Raw genomic sequence first — 20,815 nt, 5'->3', positions numbered from 1 at the left:
CCAAAGGAGATTAATCTTAAAATTTCTGGAGACATTGTTGAATGAGAAAGCAGTCCATTCAGTCCTGTGATTCAGATTTAAGAGTGTCAAAAAGAATGGCATTGTGAAAGACAATAAAAAAAAGGTTTATTTGGTAGAATAGGGACCACTGGAAATCTTCTACTTTGCTCTTCATAAATTTCTGAATGGTAAATTTAGGAATCCTGCACACGTTCATTCTTTTTTACTTTAAACAATAAAAATCCTAATCATGTGTGGTGGTAGGTTCTTGCCTACCTTATCTTCCAGCTTATAAAGTGCTGCAGTTCTTGATATTCTGCCATGAGGGCATCTCTCTTAATATTTAACTTTCAGTCAGGAGTGCGCTTTTAAAATTACCCTTCTGGTTACCCTCACTTAGTACATTCCAATTCCCATCATTTGGTAGTCTATGTAGCACATTCTGATTCTCATCATGTGGTTATTCTCTGAGATAGGCTCAATTCATTTTGGGATGAAAGTTTATCAATGTCCAGCTGCTGCTAGACATTTAGTTGTGGGGTCAGGCTGTAGCTACTTTACAGTAAAACACCCCAAGTACCTGGAGTTTGGAACAGCTCAAATCTGGTCTTGTATGCCGTATAACCTGCTAAGGAAGACAGCCTACATCTTCCTTCATCATTCTTAACTTGTGCTAGGAGTAGAAAAACAAGCAGCAACTGTGTTCAGGTTTTTTTTTTATTCTGACAATTTTTTTTTTAGGAAAGGGTTTTCATGTGAAACCTTTTAAAAGAAAACAGGTTGCAGAAATTGGTTTTAAATTAATTTGTTATTTTAGTATTTAAAGTGTGTTACCTGTGATTTAACTGAGTTCAAGTTCTAAGCATGCTGTTTAACCTGCGCCTTTCTATTTGGTTTGATTTTTGTCATGTACTCTTGAGAGTAAGTTTAGAATTCTGGCAGCAGTTTTCCCCTAGCAAATCTCAAGGACATACATATGCATGTGGTATGTAAGCTGCCTATTTAAAACAGCTCAGAGTAAAAGAAGAGTAACTGGGCAGTGGGCATTAAATATGGGATATTACTGATAAAGCAGAAGAGATTAAACAGGAAAAATAAGATATTTTCCACAGTTCAGGTTGTAAAGTAATCTGGGTTTTATTAATAAACATTAATAATCAATGTTAATGGTGCTGTTTTGAAGGTTCAATCACCTCAAGCAGCCCCACTGCCCAGCCTGCTGAAGTGCTGCTGCAGGCTACTCCTCCCCACAGACGGGCTCGCTCTGCTGCATGGTCATACATATTTTTACCTGAGGAAGCTTGGTGTGACCTCACAATTCACCTTCCTGCGGCTGTGCTGCTCAAGGAGATCCACATCCAGCCTCACCTGGCCTCTCTGGCAAGTAAGTAGATTCACTGATGTTGATGCTAGTTGAAAAATTTGAAGGTTGGGATACAATACAAAGAGTGTAATCAGAGGAACTGAAGCTGTGAAGTTGTTTGAGTAATGCCTGTAAAATAAGTTTGAAAAGCTTGCAAATTCTGCTTTCCTTGAGAACAGAAGTCCCTCCCTCTGCTTGTTTTCTGGTGTAGTAGATGTCATGTGCCATTCATGTTAAATATGTCAAAAAACTTTGTCATGCTCACCAAAACCCAGTGAGAAAGTGATATTGGTCGAGGCTCTTCAGGCAAAATGCTTGTGTATGGTAGTTGGGAAAAAGCATGAGATTTTCAGCTCTTGCTGTTGTAACCCTGATAGGGATACAGTGTTTTCAGTGACAGGACTATTCTTCCTCTGAAGTCTTTGAAATAAACTGTATATACCATGTATCAAAATGCTTGTGCTTTTTGACATTTACCTTCTCCCAGGTGAAGTTCTCCAGCTGCAGTTCTGTAGTAGTGTCTGCCTGAGACCATTTCAGTCATTCTGTTCTCTGAATTTTAAGTGTTGACTGTGTAGCCATGATGAAGACAAACTGGTACAGATTTTAAAATAGTGTCAAACCTTCTTATCTTACTCTGTAGCTTGCCCTTCATCAGTGTCTGTTGAAATAAGTGCGGATGGTGTCAATATGTTACCTTTGTCTACTCCTGTTATCACGAGTGGTCTCACCTATATAAAAATCCAGCTGGTAAGAGCTGAAGTTGCCTCAGCTGTCTGCCTCCGTCTCCATCGTCCTCGGGATGCCAGCACCCTGGGGCTCTCTCAGATCAAACTGCTGGGCCTCACTGCCTTTGGAAACACCTCCTCTGCCACTGTCAACAACCCCTTCCTGCCCTCCGAGGACCAGGTCTCCAAAACGAGGTAAGGCTCCAGTGTCAGGGGACAGTTTGTGCCCGTTCATGGTTTAGGGTTCGGGTTTTTTATGTTGTTCGCTTCTCTGAGTCAGATCTTTCAGTAGCAAATTCTTCCTCCTTTCTTTTCCAGTATGAAGGGATGTTGATGCAGGGCAACCCCAGCGTAGGGAATAATGTGCTCTAACTCTATGATTTCAATAGGCTGAACAACTGCTTTATTAAGCTGTGTTATATTTCTCTAATACTATACTGAAGAGATACTATATTACAGTGGTACTTAAGAAAAACCTGACCATGTCTGAGACAGTCAGGACACAGCTGTGACCCAATTGGCCTGTCAGTCCAAACAACCATCACCAGAATCCAGCTAACAAATCACCTTTGGTAAACAATCTCCATAACACATTCCCCATGTGCCAAACAACAGGAGCAGCAAGTAGAGATAAGAGTTGTTTTCTCTTCTTCTCTGAGCTTCTCACTGCCTTCCCTAGGAAAAATCCTGGGAGAAAGAACCATGTCTCTCTCTGTTCAGAGAATGTGAATAACACATCAGAAAAAATAAGCAGTGCTTCTGCCTTCTTTAGTAGCATGCTTAGTCTGCAGATGTAAAAGGGAATGTTTTGTCCCTGCAATGGCGAGAGAATATAAAGCACAGGAGAGCATTTTGAGTTGCATTTTTTGTTTTTAATGGGTAGGCAGTTGTCAAAAAAAATGGAGTTCCAAAATACTTCATATCCTTACAGAAGTCATCAGAGTTACATAAGTATTGGAGCAGGAGTAGAAGTAGAAGAATGCAATGTTTTGTGGAAGTCATATCTAATATTGCTGTTTGCAAACATTTCAGAAATAGGAGCTGAAGGTTCTTACAATTCTGGCATATCAGCAAGATTTCTTTTCAAAAGTGTTTATTTGGTTAGGTGGCATTTTGAGTTTCTTACTCATTTTAAAAATAAAAATAAGTGAACACTTTAAGAATTTTTTTAAAGTGTCAGCATTTTCCAACTTTGAATTTCATTTACAGGAAGGATTTCTGACATTTCCTGACTCTTAAATTTAGCTTACTAAGTTGTAAAAAACTCATTAATTTTAAATATTTAATCTTGAAATCTTAATGGTTATATATTTGAAGAGAACGTGGGAAAGTTTTGAAAACCTTTCTTTTGCAGGGGAAAATTTTGAGAGCATAAGTAAATTTAGAGAACATGAATACTTTAGCTGTGCATTTATAAAAGCTGTATAACTGAAATTGGTCTTTGCTCTTAAATAGAAGTGAAGAAAATTACTATAGCCAAATTATACTGTGTTTTTATTTAAGAAAAGGTTGTTATAAAGTCACACAAGAATAACCAGTATCTAAAGAAAGGTCAATGTATGTTCTTCATTTCTTGAAATATTTTATTGTGGCTTTCAACTTAATGTTCTAAGTATCTCAGTAAAACAGTGATAGTAATGTGAAACATATATTCAATAAAATTGCCATAAATTTTATTTTAGACATAGCAGAGAACTTGCTTTTTTTTTTTATTAATGAATCCAATTGATTTAGGAGTAAGTGATTTCTGAAATTAAATTGTAAGCCTAATTTAGGATCTGTAATTAAGTTGACATTTTTAAAACTGTGGTAAAGGTTAGTTGTCAAAACAACTTGCTAGTTGAGAACTTGTCAGTGAAAGATGGCATTTATTTCACATACAGCTTAGATTGCCATCTTGTTCACGATTCTAGTTTAAATAGTATTGTGGTGTAAAGTCTAATAAATGTGTTGCCAAATTGATTTGATTACAATAGGTTTATTTCTCAGGATTTATTATTAAAAGAACTTCTCAACAATTTTGTCAAAGAATGAGAGACATGAGGGAAATGTAGTAGCTAACATTTTTAATTCCTGTGCTTTTTCTAGATGTATTTTAAATCAGGTTCCCTAGGGTTCATGTAATTTATTGTAAATATGTATGATCTAAAAGTTTGTAATGTCAGGGAAGTTGTGCAGGTGTATAATTTTAATGCCAACTACTGTTGCACTTTCACTCATTTGATGTAAATAAAAACAATACACAAGCAAACAAAACCCAACAAAGAAGAAAAAAAAACAAACAACAATCCATAAAACCAAACCTTCCCCACACCCATCCCCATATATAAACACCTTCTCTTTCATCCTTCCCTCAACAGGGAAGGATTTCTTCCTATTGGAAGAAATATGTATGTGAATTGAGAAATCTTGAAAACCCTTAGTAATAAAACTAAGGCAGGCCCTTAAGTCATTCTGTCCACAGACCCTGGCTTTCTTATATTCTTAATCCAATGATTGCAGCAGCTTTACTAATGTGTATTTCATTGTGGTCTTCAGTCATTTGCTTTGCTCAGATGATGTTTGATCATGTCACAGAAGTTTTCTGCACTACTTGTCCTGTAATCTAATACAGGTAAGTAATGCAATAAAATAATACATTAGCTCATTTTTCTGTTTTCCTTTTCAGTATTGGATGGTTAAGATTATTACACCACTGCCTCACTCACATAAGTGATTTGGAAGGAATGATGGCCAGTGCTGCAGCACCCACTGCTAATCTGTTGCAGACATGTGCTGCTTTACTAATGTCCCCTTACTGTGGGATGCATTCTCCCAACATTGAGGCTGTGCTTGTGAAAATTGGGCTTCAGTCCACCAGAATTGGCCTAAAATTGATTGACATTCTTCTAAGAAACTGCTCAGCATCAGGGAGTGATCCTGCAGGTGAGTGCAGTGTATTTCTTTTCAGTTGCTGCTTAAAAGCATTGCTTGTATAAAAGTACAAATTCAGTGTATTTACATGATGCTTTCTGATTCTGAGCCTGGGTTGCTCATTGTGCTTTGTTGGGCTTCCAAGTATCACAGTCTTTGTATGTGGGTAGTCCTGCCATGATAAAGCAGTGCTCCCAGAGTTGTTTGGTTTTTCATAATTAGATGGGTGTTTTGAAGACAGCGTAAGATGCACAGTGTATCCTAAACGCCTCTTACTTTAGACACTGCATGCTGATGTTTTAAAATAAAGAGTACTGCCACAAATGCTGCTAAGGAGAATGCAGCAGAATTTGGGCAGCAGTAGTCTGTAAAACAGTATGAATTTTGAACACCTGAATATTCTGAGTATTTTCAACATTGAAAATATTTATGTGTAGAGGTACATAATGAAGATATAATTACGTTCTATGTCCCACAGTAAAGTATTGCAGAAGCTGTTCTGTTAGTGAACTGGGGGCTTTATAATTATGGTTTCATACCACTTTGCTGTTTTGTAGTTCCTAAATGAAAGAAATTCAATTGTTCCTGTTTTGAGGTTGCTACCAGAAAACACTCTTTGTAAAGTGGCTTCCATTACTTCTTTTGCTATGAGTTAGTGCTTCAGCATAGACTTCTCTCTTTTGCTGCAATGTTGTTAGATAGGAAAGTACTTTGTGGCAGAGCAGAGGATAAACACAGTGAGGAGAAGCTGAATAGGAAATAATCTGTGGAAATCTTCAGCTGTAATCCCATTGATGGAAATTGGAGTTAAATAAGCTTTCATTTTGAAAAAAGTGTTTGCTTCTGTAAAGCAAGAGGTTTGACAGCTCTATTGGAATTAGTCATGTCTTTTTGGAATATGTTGAAGAATACCCTGCTATAAGTTCTGTATCTGATAGATGTCGTAATGGCTTTTCATTTCATAGTAAAGATGAACATTGGACATACAAAATGTGCAGTTTTGAAACAGTGATGTGTATAGGAATTTCATCCTTATGTTAATGGGGAAACTTAATTCAATGTTACTATTGCAATTCTGTAATAATGTCATTAGTACACTTAAAAAATATGTATGTAAGTACTTCTGTTATTTCCCCTCCCCTTTTTTTTTTGAATGCGGCAAGATCTGAATAGCCCTTTACTGTTTGGAAGATTAAATGGTCTCTCTTCTGACTCCACAATAGACATTCTTTATCAGCTTGGAACAACTCAAGACCCTGGAACAAAAGATAGGTAATGCTATTTGGGTTGTCATATGGAAGCATATTCAAAAAATAACCTGCTAAACAGTGGCTTGATATTAGTTCACAAAACCAAACATTTTTGGAATCTCATTGTTAGGAGGTAACATGGAAGTGCAGAAATCTGAATAAGCTCTCCCAGTTTTCTGTTCTAGCTCTTTTCATCCTTTTCAGGGAATGCTCTCTTTATCCCTCTATTTCTGCTCTTATAAATGTGATAAAACTTTGAGAGAAAAGTCAGTTGAAAAACAAATAGTCAGAACTTAAATACCTGCTATATTTTCTTTTTCTGTCAAAGGTTCACATTTGGCTGTCCAAGATAAGTTTTTTTTTATTAAATTTTGCCCTGATCTGAGTCTTGAGAAAAAAGAGCTTGAGCTCACTCTCAAGCTTTACATCAAAGAAAGATATAAACATGTAAATTGGATTACAAAAAACCCAGCAAGCTGATTTGACTCTGTTTCTTTTCTCGTTTATAATATGCAGCATCATCTTGTCTTCCAGAATTCAAGCATTGCTGAAATGGGTCAGTGATTCTGCAAGAGTTGCAGCTATGAAAAAAAGTGGCCGGGTCAGCTACATCTGTCCCAATAGCTCAACCAGAGAGTATGGGCTGCTGATGCCATCCCCTTCCCACCTGCATTGTGTGGCAGCAATTCTGTGGCATAGTTACGAATTGCTTGTTGAATACGATTTGCCAGCGTTGTTGGACAGGGAACTCTTTGAGTAAGTGAAGCAAAGTTTAGCACCACGTTATTTTTGTAAATAAATTGTTTTGTTCATGGATGTAATACAACTTGAAGGGCACTTATTGTGAAATAGTAGTGGAAAGTGAAGTTAATTGATAGAATGGATAGCTAAACAAACAAATGGATACCTATCCAAACAGATCGTTTTGTAGTTCTAAACTCAAAGCTGCACTTGACATATTCCAGGTATAATTGTGTTTAAAGACCCAAAAATCTGAAATGAGACAGGACATCCATGTGTATTTTTGCATATATGTGAAAGGTAAGCTGGTTCATGGTTTCATTCATGAGGTTTTTTGATGGACTGTTCTTGCTGAAATTGTTTGCAGTAATTTTCACAGTAGATGTAAGTGATCTTCATTAGGATGCTGTTACCGAAGCATTATTTTATTTGTCTCAGTATCCAGTATCTATAACTGAGAGGTGGGAAGGTGGTAATGTTTTCTTGGTGTTGTCACTTGTGGTTAGCTGCACTTGAAAGAAATGAATGCACAAAATCTGGAGTGAATCTTAAACTATGAACTTGCTTCATTTTGATGCATTCTAAAGAGAAGTTCACCCTAAACACCAAATGTATACTCTTAGCGACTCCCAAAATGAAAATACAGGATATAGTATTTGCAATTTATGTTGTTTAAATGGAAGAGATAGTTAAACAAAACAGAAAAGCCTCATAACACTTTTTTCACGTTTTATAGGAAAATGGCTTTTAGTTAAGGGATATAGCATTAGTCAGGCATCTTTGATTTGTACTGTTGAATGCAGCTGCAGTTAATAAAGGGATCTTTGCACATGGTTTTGTTGTTGGTTTTAGGAAACCTTCATATTTTTTCACAAGCAGTCTCATTTAAGCATAGTCAAACATTAAAGCACTGTCAAGTGTGTAAGTTACGGTTACAGGTATAAGCATGTGGAACTCTTACATTACTTGGAAACAAGACAATTTCCAAAGACTCTTCAGTGATACAGTGATGTAGATAAATTTTAATTCAAAATGAGCTTGTTCATCATGGGAATCTGTTTAAGGATTTTAAATTGCAGGTCAATTAGTCCTTTTAGCAATACACTTTAACAGAAACACATTTTAACATTTGAAAAGGAAAAGCTCTAATAAAAATAGACTTTCCAAAATGGACAGCCCAATTAGATTTATATAAAATCTATATATAAAAGTTGGTTTCACAGCTGAGTTCCTGTCTTTTGGAGGAAAGTGTCTTGTTTTCATTACAGGGAGAAATGATAGTTTATACCTAGTTTGAGTATGCAAGTTCTAATGTGACCCTGTTCCCCTACCTCCTGCCAGATATAAAACTATCACTCATGTAGGCCACCATCTGGAGCAAATGATAAAATATATTCTTTAATAAATATAAGAGCTTTTTTGTCAGAGTTATATGGGCAAATATTTTTTCTGATAAAAGTAACTTCTCTTGTGTATTCATTTTCTTTGGTATTGTAACTTTTGAAATATTGTAATGGATTCTAGCTATAGCTCCAAGTTTCTCCTTCATGTGATAAATCACTTTGTTCTTGGAAATATTTTCCCATCATCCCCTTTTTCCATTTCAGTATTTTTGCTTTGGCCAATGGATGTTAATCCCATAGTTATTTTTAAATATGTATTTAGAAAAAAAACTTATTTTTCATAGAGCATGAACTCATGCTGAAGATTTTAGCATTTGGATTGTGTTAATATATATTTGGAGAAGAGTTAAGTGTAGCTTTACTACATGTGGACTTTTGGAAATTGTGGCTGTCTTCCCAGAGTTATAGATCATTTAGCCACTGAGATGAGTTTTCTGTTGGGGAGGGGTTTTATCAATCTTTGACTGTGATAAATCCAACTTTGGGTTAGACCCAGAGAGTTCCTTGAGTTCCTAGAATGCCCTTAGACTAAACACAGAATAACATTTCCATCCAGAAGAAGGGAAAACAATCCTTGCCTTCAAATGGGGAATGCAAGATACAATAATACATCCAAATTTAATTTAAAAACCTAGCATTGAATGGCATGAAGTGCATGTTCACTTCTGTGTGTAAATGTTAAGATAATGTAACATCTGTGGTGTCAAGGTACTGTGAATGCAGTTTGGAAAAGTGATTATGTTTTAAAGTACTTCACATACTCTAGACAAGTCTGTGTGAAGAAATTATCATTTTACTTTACAATTCCCCTTTCTGAAATTTAAGCTGGATAACAGGAGCTAAATTAGCTTCTGCACTCAAATGGCTTGGATTAGCAGTCAGGCAGATAGTAGTACTTGGATGTGATGCCAAAGGTAGGTAGGACTTTAGAATAGCCGAGGAATAATTCTGTTGTTAATTTGTGTCCTAAATTTAGGTCAAGTAAGGATAACAAGGGTGTGTTGTCCAACCAACAAGGTTGTTGCTGCTTTCATTTCTTTTGCAGCGTCTTTAAGAAAATCCCTAATAAGGGAAATTTTCAAAAATTTTGGAACATGTTAAACTACTTTCAGTTCTTACAAGGAATTGAGACCTTCATGTAAATGACCTTTGTACCCACGCATAGGATCATGTGTGTGACCCTAACAGCTGCAGCTTGGAGAATTGACAGCACAAAGAGGTTGCAGTTGGTTAAAAGTGGATTAGATGTATGACAACTGTTGAAAGACTGAAATCTGGTTTTTGTGTGCAGCTGAATTGTATCTATTTAAAATACAGTATGGTGAAAAAAATTTAAGCATGCAGTTGAGAAATGCTTTTTGTGGGTAATCAGCATCCTGCTGATATCGTGATCTAAAAGAAGCTTCCAAGTTCAGCATGGAGTGTTTCACATTAGCTTCTGTAATAGTAAATCATAAAAGTGCAAAAATGGTGTATGAACTAATGATAGAAAAGGAAAAATAACTGGCAGACTATGTATTGATACAATTTTCTGTCTTCTCCAGGTCACTGTTTAACTGGTCCATGTCTCTTCCTTGCAACATGGTTTTGAAGAAAGCTGTTGATAGCTTGCTTTGTTCCATGTGCCACATCCACCCAAATTATTTTTCCTTACTGATGGGATGGATGGGTATCACTCCTCCTCCAATGCAGTGTCAGCACAGACTGTCTATGACTGATGACAGCAAAAAGCAGGACCTTAGCTCATCTTTGACAGATGACTCTAAAAATGCACAAGCCCCTCTTGCACTAACAGAGTCTCACCTGGCTACTCTTGCTGCCTCATCTCAGTCTCCTGAAGCTATCAAGCAGTTACTGGACTCAGGTTTGCCTTCGCTGCTTGTAAGAAGTCTTGCTAGTTTTTGCTTTAACCATACTTCCAGCTCTGACTGCACTGCACAATCAATGGATATCAGCCAGGACAGGCTCAGGAGGCACCATGTTCCACAGCACTTTAATAAAATGCCCATCACGGCAGACCTGGTTGCTCCTGTTCTCAGGTTTCTGACAGAAGTTGGCAACAGCCACATGATGAAGGATTGGTTGGGTGGCTCTGAAGTCAATCCATTGTGGACAGCACTTTTATTCCTGTTGTGCCATTCTGGTGCTACCTCTGGAGGACACAATATGACGGCACAGCAGAGCAGTGCCAGGTCCAGCTCTCTTTCTTCAACTGTGACCACAGGATTGACCACTCAGCAGCGGACAGCAATTGAAAATGCAACAGTTGCTTTCTTCCTCCAGTGCATCTCTTGCCATCCTAATAACCAGAGACTTATGGCACAGGTGAGAGAGAAGAATAATGTTTTAATGCTTTGAAAACTTTCTGTGTTTTTACCTTTCTTTATTATAACTTGGGGTTTTGTAAACTGTCATTGACTGGCAAAATTTATATTAAAATTGTTAGCTTGTTGATTTGAGTCTGAAACATATAAAAATGTTTTGGCATGGTTGTGCAGTCCTTTGTATAGATTTGTCTTCCTCTTGGTTTAGAGAAATAAACTTTTGACTGAACTCCAAAAGACTGTTTAAGTGGATAGGGCTAAACTTTTGTGAAATGGAATTTGAACAGCAAGCTTCACACATATTTTATATTAGTAACCTAAGGAGATTTCCTGGGAAGTTTGCTTGTGCAACCTGTGTCCAAGGAAATACAGGATATTGCAGAATATGGCTTTGCATTTGGCGTTCTAGAGCAGATTCAGCAATCTTTGTCACATTCATTAACCTTGCAGACCTAGCTGAATGCAAGTATAATGAAAAAATGCTTTTTCAGCATTAAAAATAATGATACTCTAGGAAGAAGTAGACTTCAGTAAAAAATTGAGTCGGTTCTTTGTTAATGGCTGGAAGTAATAATGCATTATGCCATGGGAAATGTTCACTTTAGGGATTCAAAAGCTGGTTTTATGACTACTTTATTTTCATTTCTTTTATCTTTTTGAGAAATCTATATGTTTACAATTACTTTGCTGGAGTCAGCGTTTTAAACTTTTATATTAAGGGCCTTATTTGCTGCTGGTGTTTTCTTCAGTGGTGCACATTTCTGAGCTGGTGTGGTAACTGGAAGTGGATCTCAGGCACTGCCTACTTTGGCTGTGTAGAGCTTTATTTTAAAGACCTAAATGTAGAAATATTTTAAACCTGATATCATTTTGCCTTCTCAGGTTCTCTGTGAATTGTTCCAGTCCTCTCCTCAGCGTGGGAACCTCCCAACCTCTGGAAATATTTCAGGATTTATTAGGAGGCTTTTTTTGCAGCTGATGCTAGAGGATGAGAAAGTGACTTTGTTTCTTCAGTCCCCTTGTCCAGTAAGAATTTTTGATACCATATGGTAAACGTGGGATAAATTTAGCCTGTGAATCTTAAGTCTGAGTATATTCAACTTTGTTTGACATGTTAGCAGCTTTTTTCTGCTGTACACATGATGGAATTTTGGAAATGAAAGTACTGTTGAATTTTAACTCATCATTTTAGAAGGAAATTCAAGGCACTGTGCTACAATAACACAAAATATTTGTTGGAAATGTACTTCTTCTGAAGGATCTGACAACTGAAATTGATCTTACAGAAGGCTTTTTAATAGTACCCTTACACACTAGCAATAAATATAGATACAATATCTGTTCAGTAGTCCTTAGCAGTATCATTAAGGATCAGTCATAGTCAAAATTGGCAGACATACTTCAGCAGTTAGCCAAAATGCCATGAATAGAGTCACAAATATGTGAATTAATTTATAAAGCAGATGTATGCTTTATGGTTCCACATGCTTCACTGGAACAGAATAACAATTGATGTCTGAAGTGCTCTCCATTGAAGGCTGTGACTAAAAAAATAGGGCAAAACCAGAAGTTTCTTTAAAAGATCTGATACTCCCAGATAAAGATACTCCAGAAAAAAGTATTTGCTGCTTTGGTTTTTGTATCTCAGAAGTAAAGCACTGCAGGAGAGAACATGAGAGGGAAACTGTATCAGATAGTATAAAATGGAAAAGGAGGCACAAATACAGTTTTAGCACAAACATTTAAATGTTTTAAATTGGCTGAATAATTGTTAACAAGTTGATTGATAATGTCAAGGCAACATCAGTTACCAGATTTCTGTTATTTTACATACAACAGATTTTTACAGAACCTGTTATTAGATATGTAAAAGCAGAAAACATGTCATGAAATTGTCATAGTTCAGTTTCTTTTATTAAAAACATTGGGAAATTGTGTTCTTAGTGAGATGATTCTTCCTATAAGATGCAAAGAGAAACCATAAAAATAAAGTGGATGTACAGGATATACTTCTAGAATATCCAGCAACATAACCTTTCAAAGATTGATTCCTTATTTTTATCTTAAAAGTTCTTACCAAAACTGTTTTTCAGAAGCTCAGTTCTGGTTGTCAGGAAATAAATTTTTTACAATTGCATTGCACAACAATTAATTGGTCCTGTAAGTTCAAATGCATAAACAGGTCATCAGGGCTGTCTAAAATACATTATGGTAAAATATTCGCAATGTTTTGACTAGTAGTAACTTAGTTACCTGTCATAATAACAAAAAGTAGATATTAAGTCTTGAATAAACTTGCTCCTCAAGTGAGAGCAACAGAAAAACATCATCTTTCTCTACTCTAAGTACGTTGTTATTTTTTAATATTTAGTTTCAAAGTTAAGGTTTTGTTTCCTAAATAATGGCAAATCTTAGGCATGTGGTTTTTCTCTCATATTACAACTACAATGATTGGGTTTTTTAAAGCAAAGATGATATCATACTGTTTCTGGTCCTAAAAATATTGAAATATTGTAGGCTTTCAAAACAAATTATTTGGAGTTAAAAAGCTAAACATGTCCTAATTTGATGTATTTTTACTGTTTACCTCTGAAGTTGAAGGATATATTCGTTTTCTTTTTTAGCATACTAAGGATTTAGCTTTATCTAGCTGATGTGGCTTTATAAGAACATAGTGATTTAACTTATTTCTCAAGTCTTAATGTCATAATTAATGTTGACTGTTTCTTCCTTTCAGCTGTACAAAGGTAGAATTAATGCTACTAGTCATGTAATTCAACATCCAATGTACGGAGCTGGACACAAATTTCGTACTCTTCACTTGCCTGTCTCAACAACTCTAGCAGAGGTTCTTGATCGTGTGTCAGGCAAGTTTGCAATGGTTCATGGTTTTGTTTTGCTTCTTTTTTAAATGCAGTTTAAAAAAAACTTACATTGTTTGTTTGACCATACAAATTATACTGCAAATATCAGTATTTAAAACACACTGTCTTTTATCCTTTCATTAAATTTCCCCAAATTTTGTCAGTTAATAGCCTGGAACTTAGTGGTACATCTCAAGGTGGAGATGTATGTCCAGTGAAAAGGACCTTGATAAGGGCTTCATCTAATTTCTGTGGTTATACATTTGTCTGCTCTATAAATATTTGCATTTGCTTACTAAATGAAAAATGAAAAGTATCATTTACTTTTAGATATTAATTTTAAAATTACGCTCAGTGAGAGGGTAGTGTTATGGCATTAGTTAATTTACTTGTTTTTTAAATTTCAGTACTTTCAGTTGTACTATTTGAATATACACTGAGAGATGAATCTCTCACAGACCATAATATGGATTTTGACACCTAAATGGTAGACATCTTAATCTTAAAATGAATCCCACCTTTAATTTTAGTGGTTATTTAATACTTCAGGAAACAGAACTATATGTTAAAGATTATGGGGAATAATTTTTTAAAATTTAGTTAACAAGTAGAATTCATACTGAAGATGTCATCTCCATGCCAGAGCTCTCTAGGTAAAACCAGGCAAAATGCAAGTTGATTCTCCTCTAGTAATAAATAGAATAAAAGTTGTTTGGACATGTTAAATGAAAAATCAGTTTTATACATGTCTAGTTTTAAAAAAAATAAATCCAGGACTTCCATTTTTACTCTTAAAATCTGGTTCTCAATAATACCAAAGAAAAGTCAAAGATTGTTAGAGCAATTATGTTTTTGTCAAATAGGAGATGATGTGCACTGAAGGGTGTGCTCTTAGTTGCCTGTTCATCTGACTAGATATGTACACTCCTAGATGTAGTTTTACTTGATTGTGTACTTTGAAACTCAGGGCAGATCAACTTTTTATTTATGAGACAGGTTTTCATGGAGTTAAAAGCAACTATTGCTTTTTTATATTTATGGAAAACTTTTACACTTACAAATTTGTTGGGGCAATTAACGTTACCTAACAAGCTGATAGGAGTACTAAAATATTATTTGGCAGAATACTAGAAAGGACAAGATGTGTTTTAGGATTTTAATAGAAAAATATCCATTCGTAGCTAAATGCTTGAATCTTATTTATCAAGGAATAGTTCACTATTTCTGATAGAATTCTGTATTTATTTACTGTCCAGAGAGTCATGTGTGAAATGTGACTCAGGTTTTTCTGACCACAAACTGCACAAGGATCTCATTACTGTAATGGGTGGGATGGTCACTTCGTACGAGGTAGGGATCAGTTGCTGAGCAGTGACACAAACTGTCCTGAGTAGCTGCCTTAGTGGTGCCTTGTTGTCAGCTTGGTAGCCAGTGCTAATAAGGTCTGGAGAGGAGAATGTGATGATGTGGTAGACTGTCATGTCTGAAATTGAAAATGGTGCTGACTTTGTAGGGCACCATAATTTAGGGTTTGCTGCTGCATTGTTGTGCCTTGGCTTTGTGGTTCTTGTATGGCATTCTAGGAGGTCCATGGTCAGGACAGAGTAAAGAAGGCTTGACTATAAGAGGAGCAAGCTGTGTGTTTAGGGTGAGAGAGAGAGAAGGGGTGGACTGGGGTAGAAAATAAAGAAAAGGCTGTCACCACTATAGCAATAGAAGTCATGAAGATCCTGTTCAGAATCTGTCCGTTGGGTTAACTTCTTTTTTCTTAAATTAATTAATTTTCTCAAATTAACCATTTCATACTTTCTGCATGAATAAGTCACAAGACCCATATTCATTTTGTACCTTTTTTCCCAGCTTAAAAAAAAAAGAGAGGGGGAGAAAGGGGTCATGAAATCATTGATAGATCTGCTGCTTGCATCCCTTCACCATAGGAAGAAAATGTGCAGTACACAGTAGATAGGATTGCCTGGATGAGTACCAGTTGTTTTGTAGTTCATGCGCCTTAGACTTGAGTTACTGCTGGAGTCAGAAAAACTGAACAACAAATGTGGATTTCACCTGAGTAGTTAAAATACCCTTGCTTAACCTTCTTTAATAATTTTATTAATGACCTTTAAATTCCTCAGCAGTAAGTGGACATTGAGTCCATGGGACAAAACTAGAGCAACTCAGAAATTCAATAATAATAATAGTAGTAGTAATAATAATGAAAGATTTTAAAAGCCAAAACTATACACAGTCTCAAAGATACTTTTGTATGTGTGTATATATGTATACACACACGTTTGTATGTATACACACAGATCTATGCATAGAGAGAGTGTATGTGTGTGAATGTTGAGTCCTAAGTGGCAGTAGTTTCACACTCTGTATCTCTTTTTAGTCTCCAGTGTTATCTAATACAGACATAACTAATGTTTTCAAGCACAAATCATAATATATTTCCAGGCAGCCAAATCACATCCCTTTCAGCACCTCACCCACTGGTGACACACAGTTAAAGGTAGCTGCATGTTACTTCTGGGTCTTGAGTCTGGTTGTACCTTAAAGCTGCTGTGGCTATGTGGAAGCAACTCAGAAACAATTAGAGAATTGCTTAGCCATTTTGGTGCCAGTGTTGTACTACACAGGGTATGAAATTGTCCATTGTCACTAATCATCAGTGATTTAATAAGTTAGATTAGATTTAATAATGTACTGATAGTTGTGATCTGTGCTAGTGATTGAACCAAAATGGTCGAACTGCAGTAATCCAATATTCTCTTAAACAGCTCAAGATTTGGTTGTGTAATGTACTTCAGGCATCTTCCAGTTTTCTCTTCCAAAGGAAGAGAATTTGCCAGTTCTGAAATTGGATCAGTATGTAACAAGAAATATCCAGACCCAAATACAAGATCATGTTTAAATAAGTCTGCAGCCATCCTTGAAAAAAAAAAGTTTTGATATTTCTTTTTTTGTTGGATTTTTTTTCCTTTTTTTTGTTGTCAAGATTTTTTGTGGGTTTTTTGGTTCGTTGGGTTTGGGTTTGGCTAGAGATTTTTTTGCTTAATCTCATTTTTGGTTGATTGCAGTGGTTTAGTGTTTTTTAATGTGAAAACACTTGGCTCATCAAGTAATGACTTTAAACTTACACATTTAAATTGTCAGAGAACAGAGTTTTTGGGGAAGAAGGGGACAATTGCTGTAATACCTTAATAGGTAAAAACGTACTATTGCTGCCTGTGTTGGAGCTCTGAAATGCTACAGTAGTTGAGAATAGCCTTGTTAACAGCTTAGAAACTAATAAAATCAACTTAGTATCTTGAAATGCTTTTCTTTCCTCTCTTTTTGTCCTTATCCCCTCCATTCCCATACAGATACGCCTAGTATTACAGCTAAGCTAATTAATGAACAGAAGGAAGATAAAGAAAAGAAGAATTATGAGGAGAAAGAAAAAGTTAAAGCAGAAAATGGATTTCAGGACAATTACAGCGTTGTTGTTGCTTCTGGTATGTCTTTTTCTTCTATCTTTTATAAAATGGATCTTTCTGGTGTTCAGAGTGTGTTGGGGGAAGAAAATATCTACCAATAATTAACTTTATATCTAGTGATGGTTAGAAATATCATAGCAGCTGGTACTACAGTTGTAATGTAACTGACTGTTAGGCAAGAAAGATTGGTTCCTGGTGAAACAGCTGCCTCTAGTAGATTATACTGTGACAAATTTTTCAATTCTATGTACACCTAAATATATGTGTCAGTGATATCTCCGTGGATGTTGTTGCTAGGGTATTTTGCAGCATTTTTTAAAGACACCTGGAGCTTGGAGGGTATTATTGCTTCTGCTTTTTGCAGTAGCTGGTACAACAGGGTTTAGTCACCTCTCTTCTGAAAATATGCTTTGGAAATAAAAGGTATCCACATATTTTTCATAACAGCTAATGGTACTCTACTAAAAACTGTCAAATGGAGATTTTGACATAAACCCATGTTATTCCACTTGGAAACAACTAATACTGGAGTTTGTTTCAAAGCATTCAGTTTATAAAAACTATTGAGTCAAACCTTCAGAAGCCTCTCATGTAAGCCCTTTTTCTTACAAAAATGCAAACCTTTTGTTGGAGCATATAGGTTGAACATAGTAATTTTGCAGTGGTACACAAATGTTCCAGTTCAGATGATGGCTGTAGAAGTCATTAGTCTTTCAGTTTGATGTTGATTAACAAACTTCAAACTACTCCTTTCCTATCTAGCTTTCTGCCAGTATTGAGGTACCTCGAGTTCATTCACACTTCATGAAGCATAAAGCAGAGATGCTGATTTCCTCTGACTTTTGGCACCAATATTTCTTAAGCTTTTTATTTCAGGTTTTTAGATGTACATATAACTTAACACAAAGGCTGAACAGGGCAGCGGTTTCACTGAACTTGGTGTGCATTTAAAGCAACATAGCTATGTTAATTACAGCATCTTTATCTGATAAAATAGTTACAGTAGGTGCCACTTAAGTTAAACATGTTTTAGTAGTATCTAAAATATTAATAGGTCTAAGGAAAGGGTTAAAACACAAAAAATCTAGAAAGAAACAAAAATACTAAGCAAAGTTGAAGATAGGGCATAGCACAGTCAGCCATGTCATTCCAGTTACATCGCTCATCCTACTGCATGATATAGCTCATTCTGTATTAAAAAGAAGCAGATTTCAGGTTTTTTTCTGATATTTCCAATTTTCTCCAATTTAGTAAGAGTTTAAATGTAAACTTATTTAATTTGGATTTGTTTTACTGCCTGTTTGTCAAATATTTTCTTCTTTTGTAATAATTTTTCATATATTCTGAGGCTTTTGTAGTGTCCTCAGAATCTCAAGAAATATAAAGTATTTATGTTTTTACCTATGGGTAAAATTAATAGAGGGAGAAGATGGTATTTGCAGCCTGATCTTCCTGAAGCAAGCTAGTGTACTGAGATTATTGGACAATGTGTTGTACATTAGAGCTGCTTCTAATGATCAGCTGAAATCAGAGTGTATTACAGCATTTGAAGTGTAGATGTTGTTAGTTTTGTGGCAGCTCTTGCTCAATGATGAGTTAGTAATTGTCTGTCTTTGTCTGTTGACCTGATGGCTTTTTACCTCTGTCACCTGAACAGAAGGATACATGATTACAGTATAATTTTGCTGTACCTTAAGTCACCTTAAGCTGTCCTAAGATAAGGCAGTCTTGCTGTGTAGTAACAGTAAGCTCTTCTGTAGCTAGTCTACCTCCTGATTTTCATGCAGTGCTTACTTCAAATATTTTGGGGTCAGGGAACTTGGAAAGCGCATATAAAGACGCCTTTCATCGCATGTGGTACTGTCAGTACTGCAGCTAAAGTCACCTTTGTAGGCCAGACAAGGGGTTATTAGCTATAATCTCTGCTGAAATGTCTGTCAGTTTGGAAAAATTTGCCTTTCTTGCCTTCAGGTGAAAAGACAGCCTAAAAACATTTTGCTCTAGGGCCTATTGTGAGACACTCTTCAATGACAGCAGAATCAGAATAGCTTTTGCTTTTTTTTTGCATGACATCATCTAGTTATGGTTTGGTTTATGTTTGGGGCTTAAGAAAATGCACAGTCTTTTCACTAAAAATACTGGGATCATATCTCAATATGTTTTATACAAAAATGTTGTTCTGGTATTTTATTAGCCAGTGAGGTAAAATTTGTATATTTTTCTATCATTGAAGGTTTTGAGTATGTTATATCTTGGCAAACTGAAGGTATGAAATAATAGAACAACTTGAAATTTTTTACTTCTGTACTAGGTTTGAAATCTCAGTCAAAAAGAGCTGTTTCGTCCACCCCTCCACGCCCACCATCGAGGCGAGGAAGAGTGATGGCAGATAAAGTTGGTACTTCTTCCTCAGGAGGAGAATCTTCCAGCAAGACCATTAGTGTTCCAGTCTTTCATCTGTACCATAAACTACTACCAGGTAACTTTAATAATACATTTCACATATCAAAATTATGGTCTTTTCAGTGGCTGGTACATCATCAGGAAGTTGTTACAATGGTTATGGGCATTAGCATCTTGGAAGTGTGGAGCTGGTAAACAGCTTTCAGCTGGAAATCATTGCAACATCAGCAACTGCAGCATTGTAGCATCATAGCAGCTCAAAAAAAAGTGGCAATTATATTGATATCCCTTGAAGTTTAGTATCTTATTCCTAAGAAAACTCTCAAAACACTTTCACTCAAAAATGAAAGCAGGGTGGGTTTGAAAGGTGACCTCATAGGTTTTCTTCCACATACAAGGCAGAACTGAACTGGTACCAATGCCCTATTACTCCAGGTTCTAAGTGGGCAACCATCTCGCATTGCTCTCTGAAGGGTTGATTTGCCAGTTCAGGAATATTCTTGAATTCCATAACATTTGTGTTTTAAAAACACAGCATGTCCTGAGCAGTTGGTCATGTTCCATGTATATCAGATGTGGTATAGCAAGATTGGCAATCTCTCTTTTTCAAGAAGAAATTGTAGTGACTTAGATCAGGAATAAAAGACAGAACCATGAGTGGAACGCTTCATTATTATGCAGAACAGCTTCTTGTCTGGATCCAGCTAATGGAATTAAGGGGTTAACTTCTGATCAAAGTCATTTTCACTCAAAAATCCCTAAATTTGAGACTTACTATCCAATTACCAGCTTTGAGGCTATCCTCTGGCAATTATTAGCAGGATAGTATACTTGGATTAAAATATCTAAAATTGATGAGTGTCCTGGTTCAGGGCAAATTTGGGAGAGAACCCCCAAAGGGGCTCCTCTAGAAAAGCAGATTCAATTGGCCCCTCCCCCAGCTGGTTCTGAAAGAAATACCTCCTTGGAGAAAAGTGGAAAAAACCTGTTTATTAAACAATAAAACCTAAACAATATTAAACAATAAAAACCCTTGCTGCTCCAAAAGAGATGACAAACTGAGAAGTCCCCTCCCTGGGTTGTAGTTCATCTCACTCAGTCTCTGATTAGTCCCTCCAGCGCTGGAAATGCCGTGGCCCAGGCCCAGCCTGGTGGGCCACAGGTGTGGGCTGCTGGTGCTCTTCTGGTGCTCAGGCCAGAGCAGCTTTAAACAGATCCAAAGAAAAGGAAAAAAGAAAACCACAGTCCAGGGAACTTCTTTGCCTCAGCTAGCTAAAACTAACTTAAACAAAGGAGAGCTCTGTCCTGCTGTCTGTCCATCTGCAGACAACACAGCCAGGAGCAGGAATG

The 20,815-nt window shown here is 36.3% G+C and overlaps 1 protein-coding gene across 6 annotated transcripts in view; it reads left to right on the top strand.

Moving 5' to 3' along the window:
* Positions 1-20,815, top strand: part of BIRC6 (baculoviral IAP repeat containing 6) — a 176,119-nt gene that overhangs the window by 87,957 nt on the left and 67,347 nt on the right. For 5 of the 6 annotated variants that reach the window (XM_063151839.1, XM_063151838.1, XM_063151836.1 and 2 more), the window contains 10 exons: positions 1,184-1,384; positions 2,007-2,286; positions 4,760-5,016; positions 6,168-6,276; positions 6,789-7,010; positions 9,943-10,723; positions 11,605-11,748; positions 13,460-13,589; positions 16,949-17,080; positions 19,374-19,541. In XM_063151839.1, the coding sequence (XP_063007909.1) occupies positions 1,184-1,384; positions 2,007-2,286; positions 4,760-5,016; positions 6,168-6,276; positions 6,789-7,010; positions 9,943-10,723; positions 11,605-11,748; positions 13,460-13,589; positions 16,949-17,080; positions 19,374-19,541 (2,424 nt within the window). The remainder of the gene's footprint in view (positions 1-1,183; positions 1,385-2,006; positions 2,287-4,759; positions 5,017-6,167; positions 6,277-6,788; positions 7,011-9,942; positions 10,724-11,604; positions 11,749-13,459; positions 13,590-16,948; positions 17,081-19,373; positions 19,542-20,815) is intronic. The other variant, XM_063151834.1, reaches the window with a different exon arrangement.

The sequence above is a fragment of the Melospiza melodia genome, chromosome 3, assembly GCF_035770615.1.
Source record: "Melospiza melodia melodia isolate bMelMel2 chromosome 3, bMelMel2.pri, whole genome shotgun sequence".
Taxonomy (NCBI): domain Eukaryota; kingdom Metazoa; phylum Chordata; class Aves; order Passeriformes; family Passerellidae; genus Melospiza; species Melospiza melodia.
Note: the sequence above shows the minus strand (reverse complement) of the source record. Positions and strands in the feature narration are given on the sequence as shown.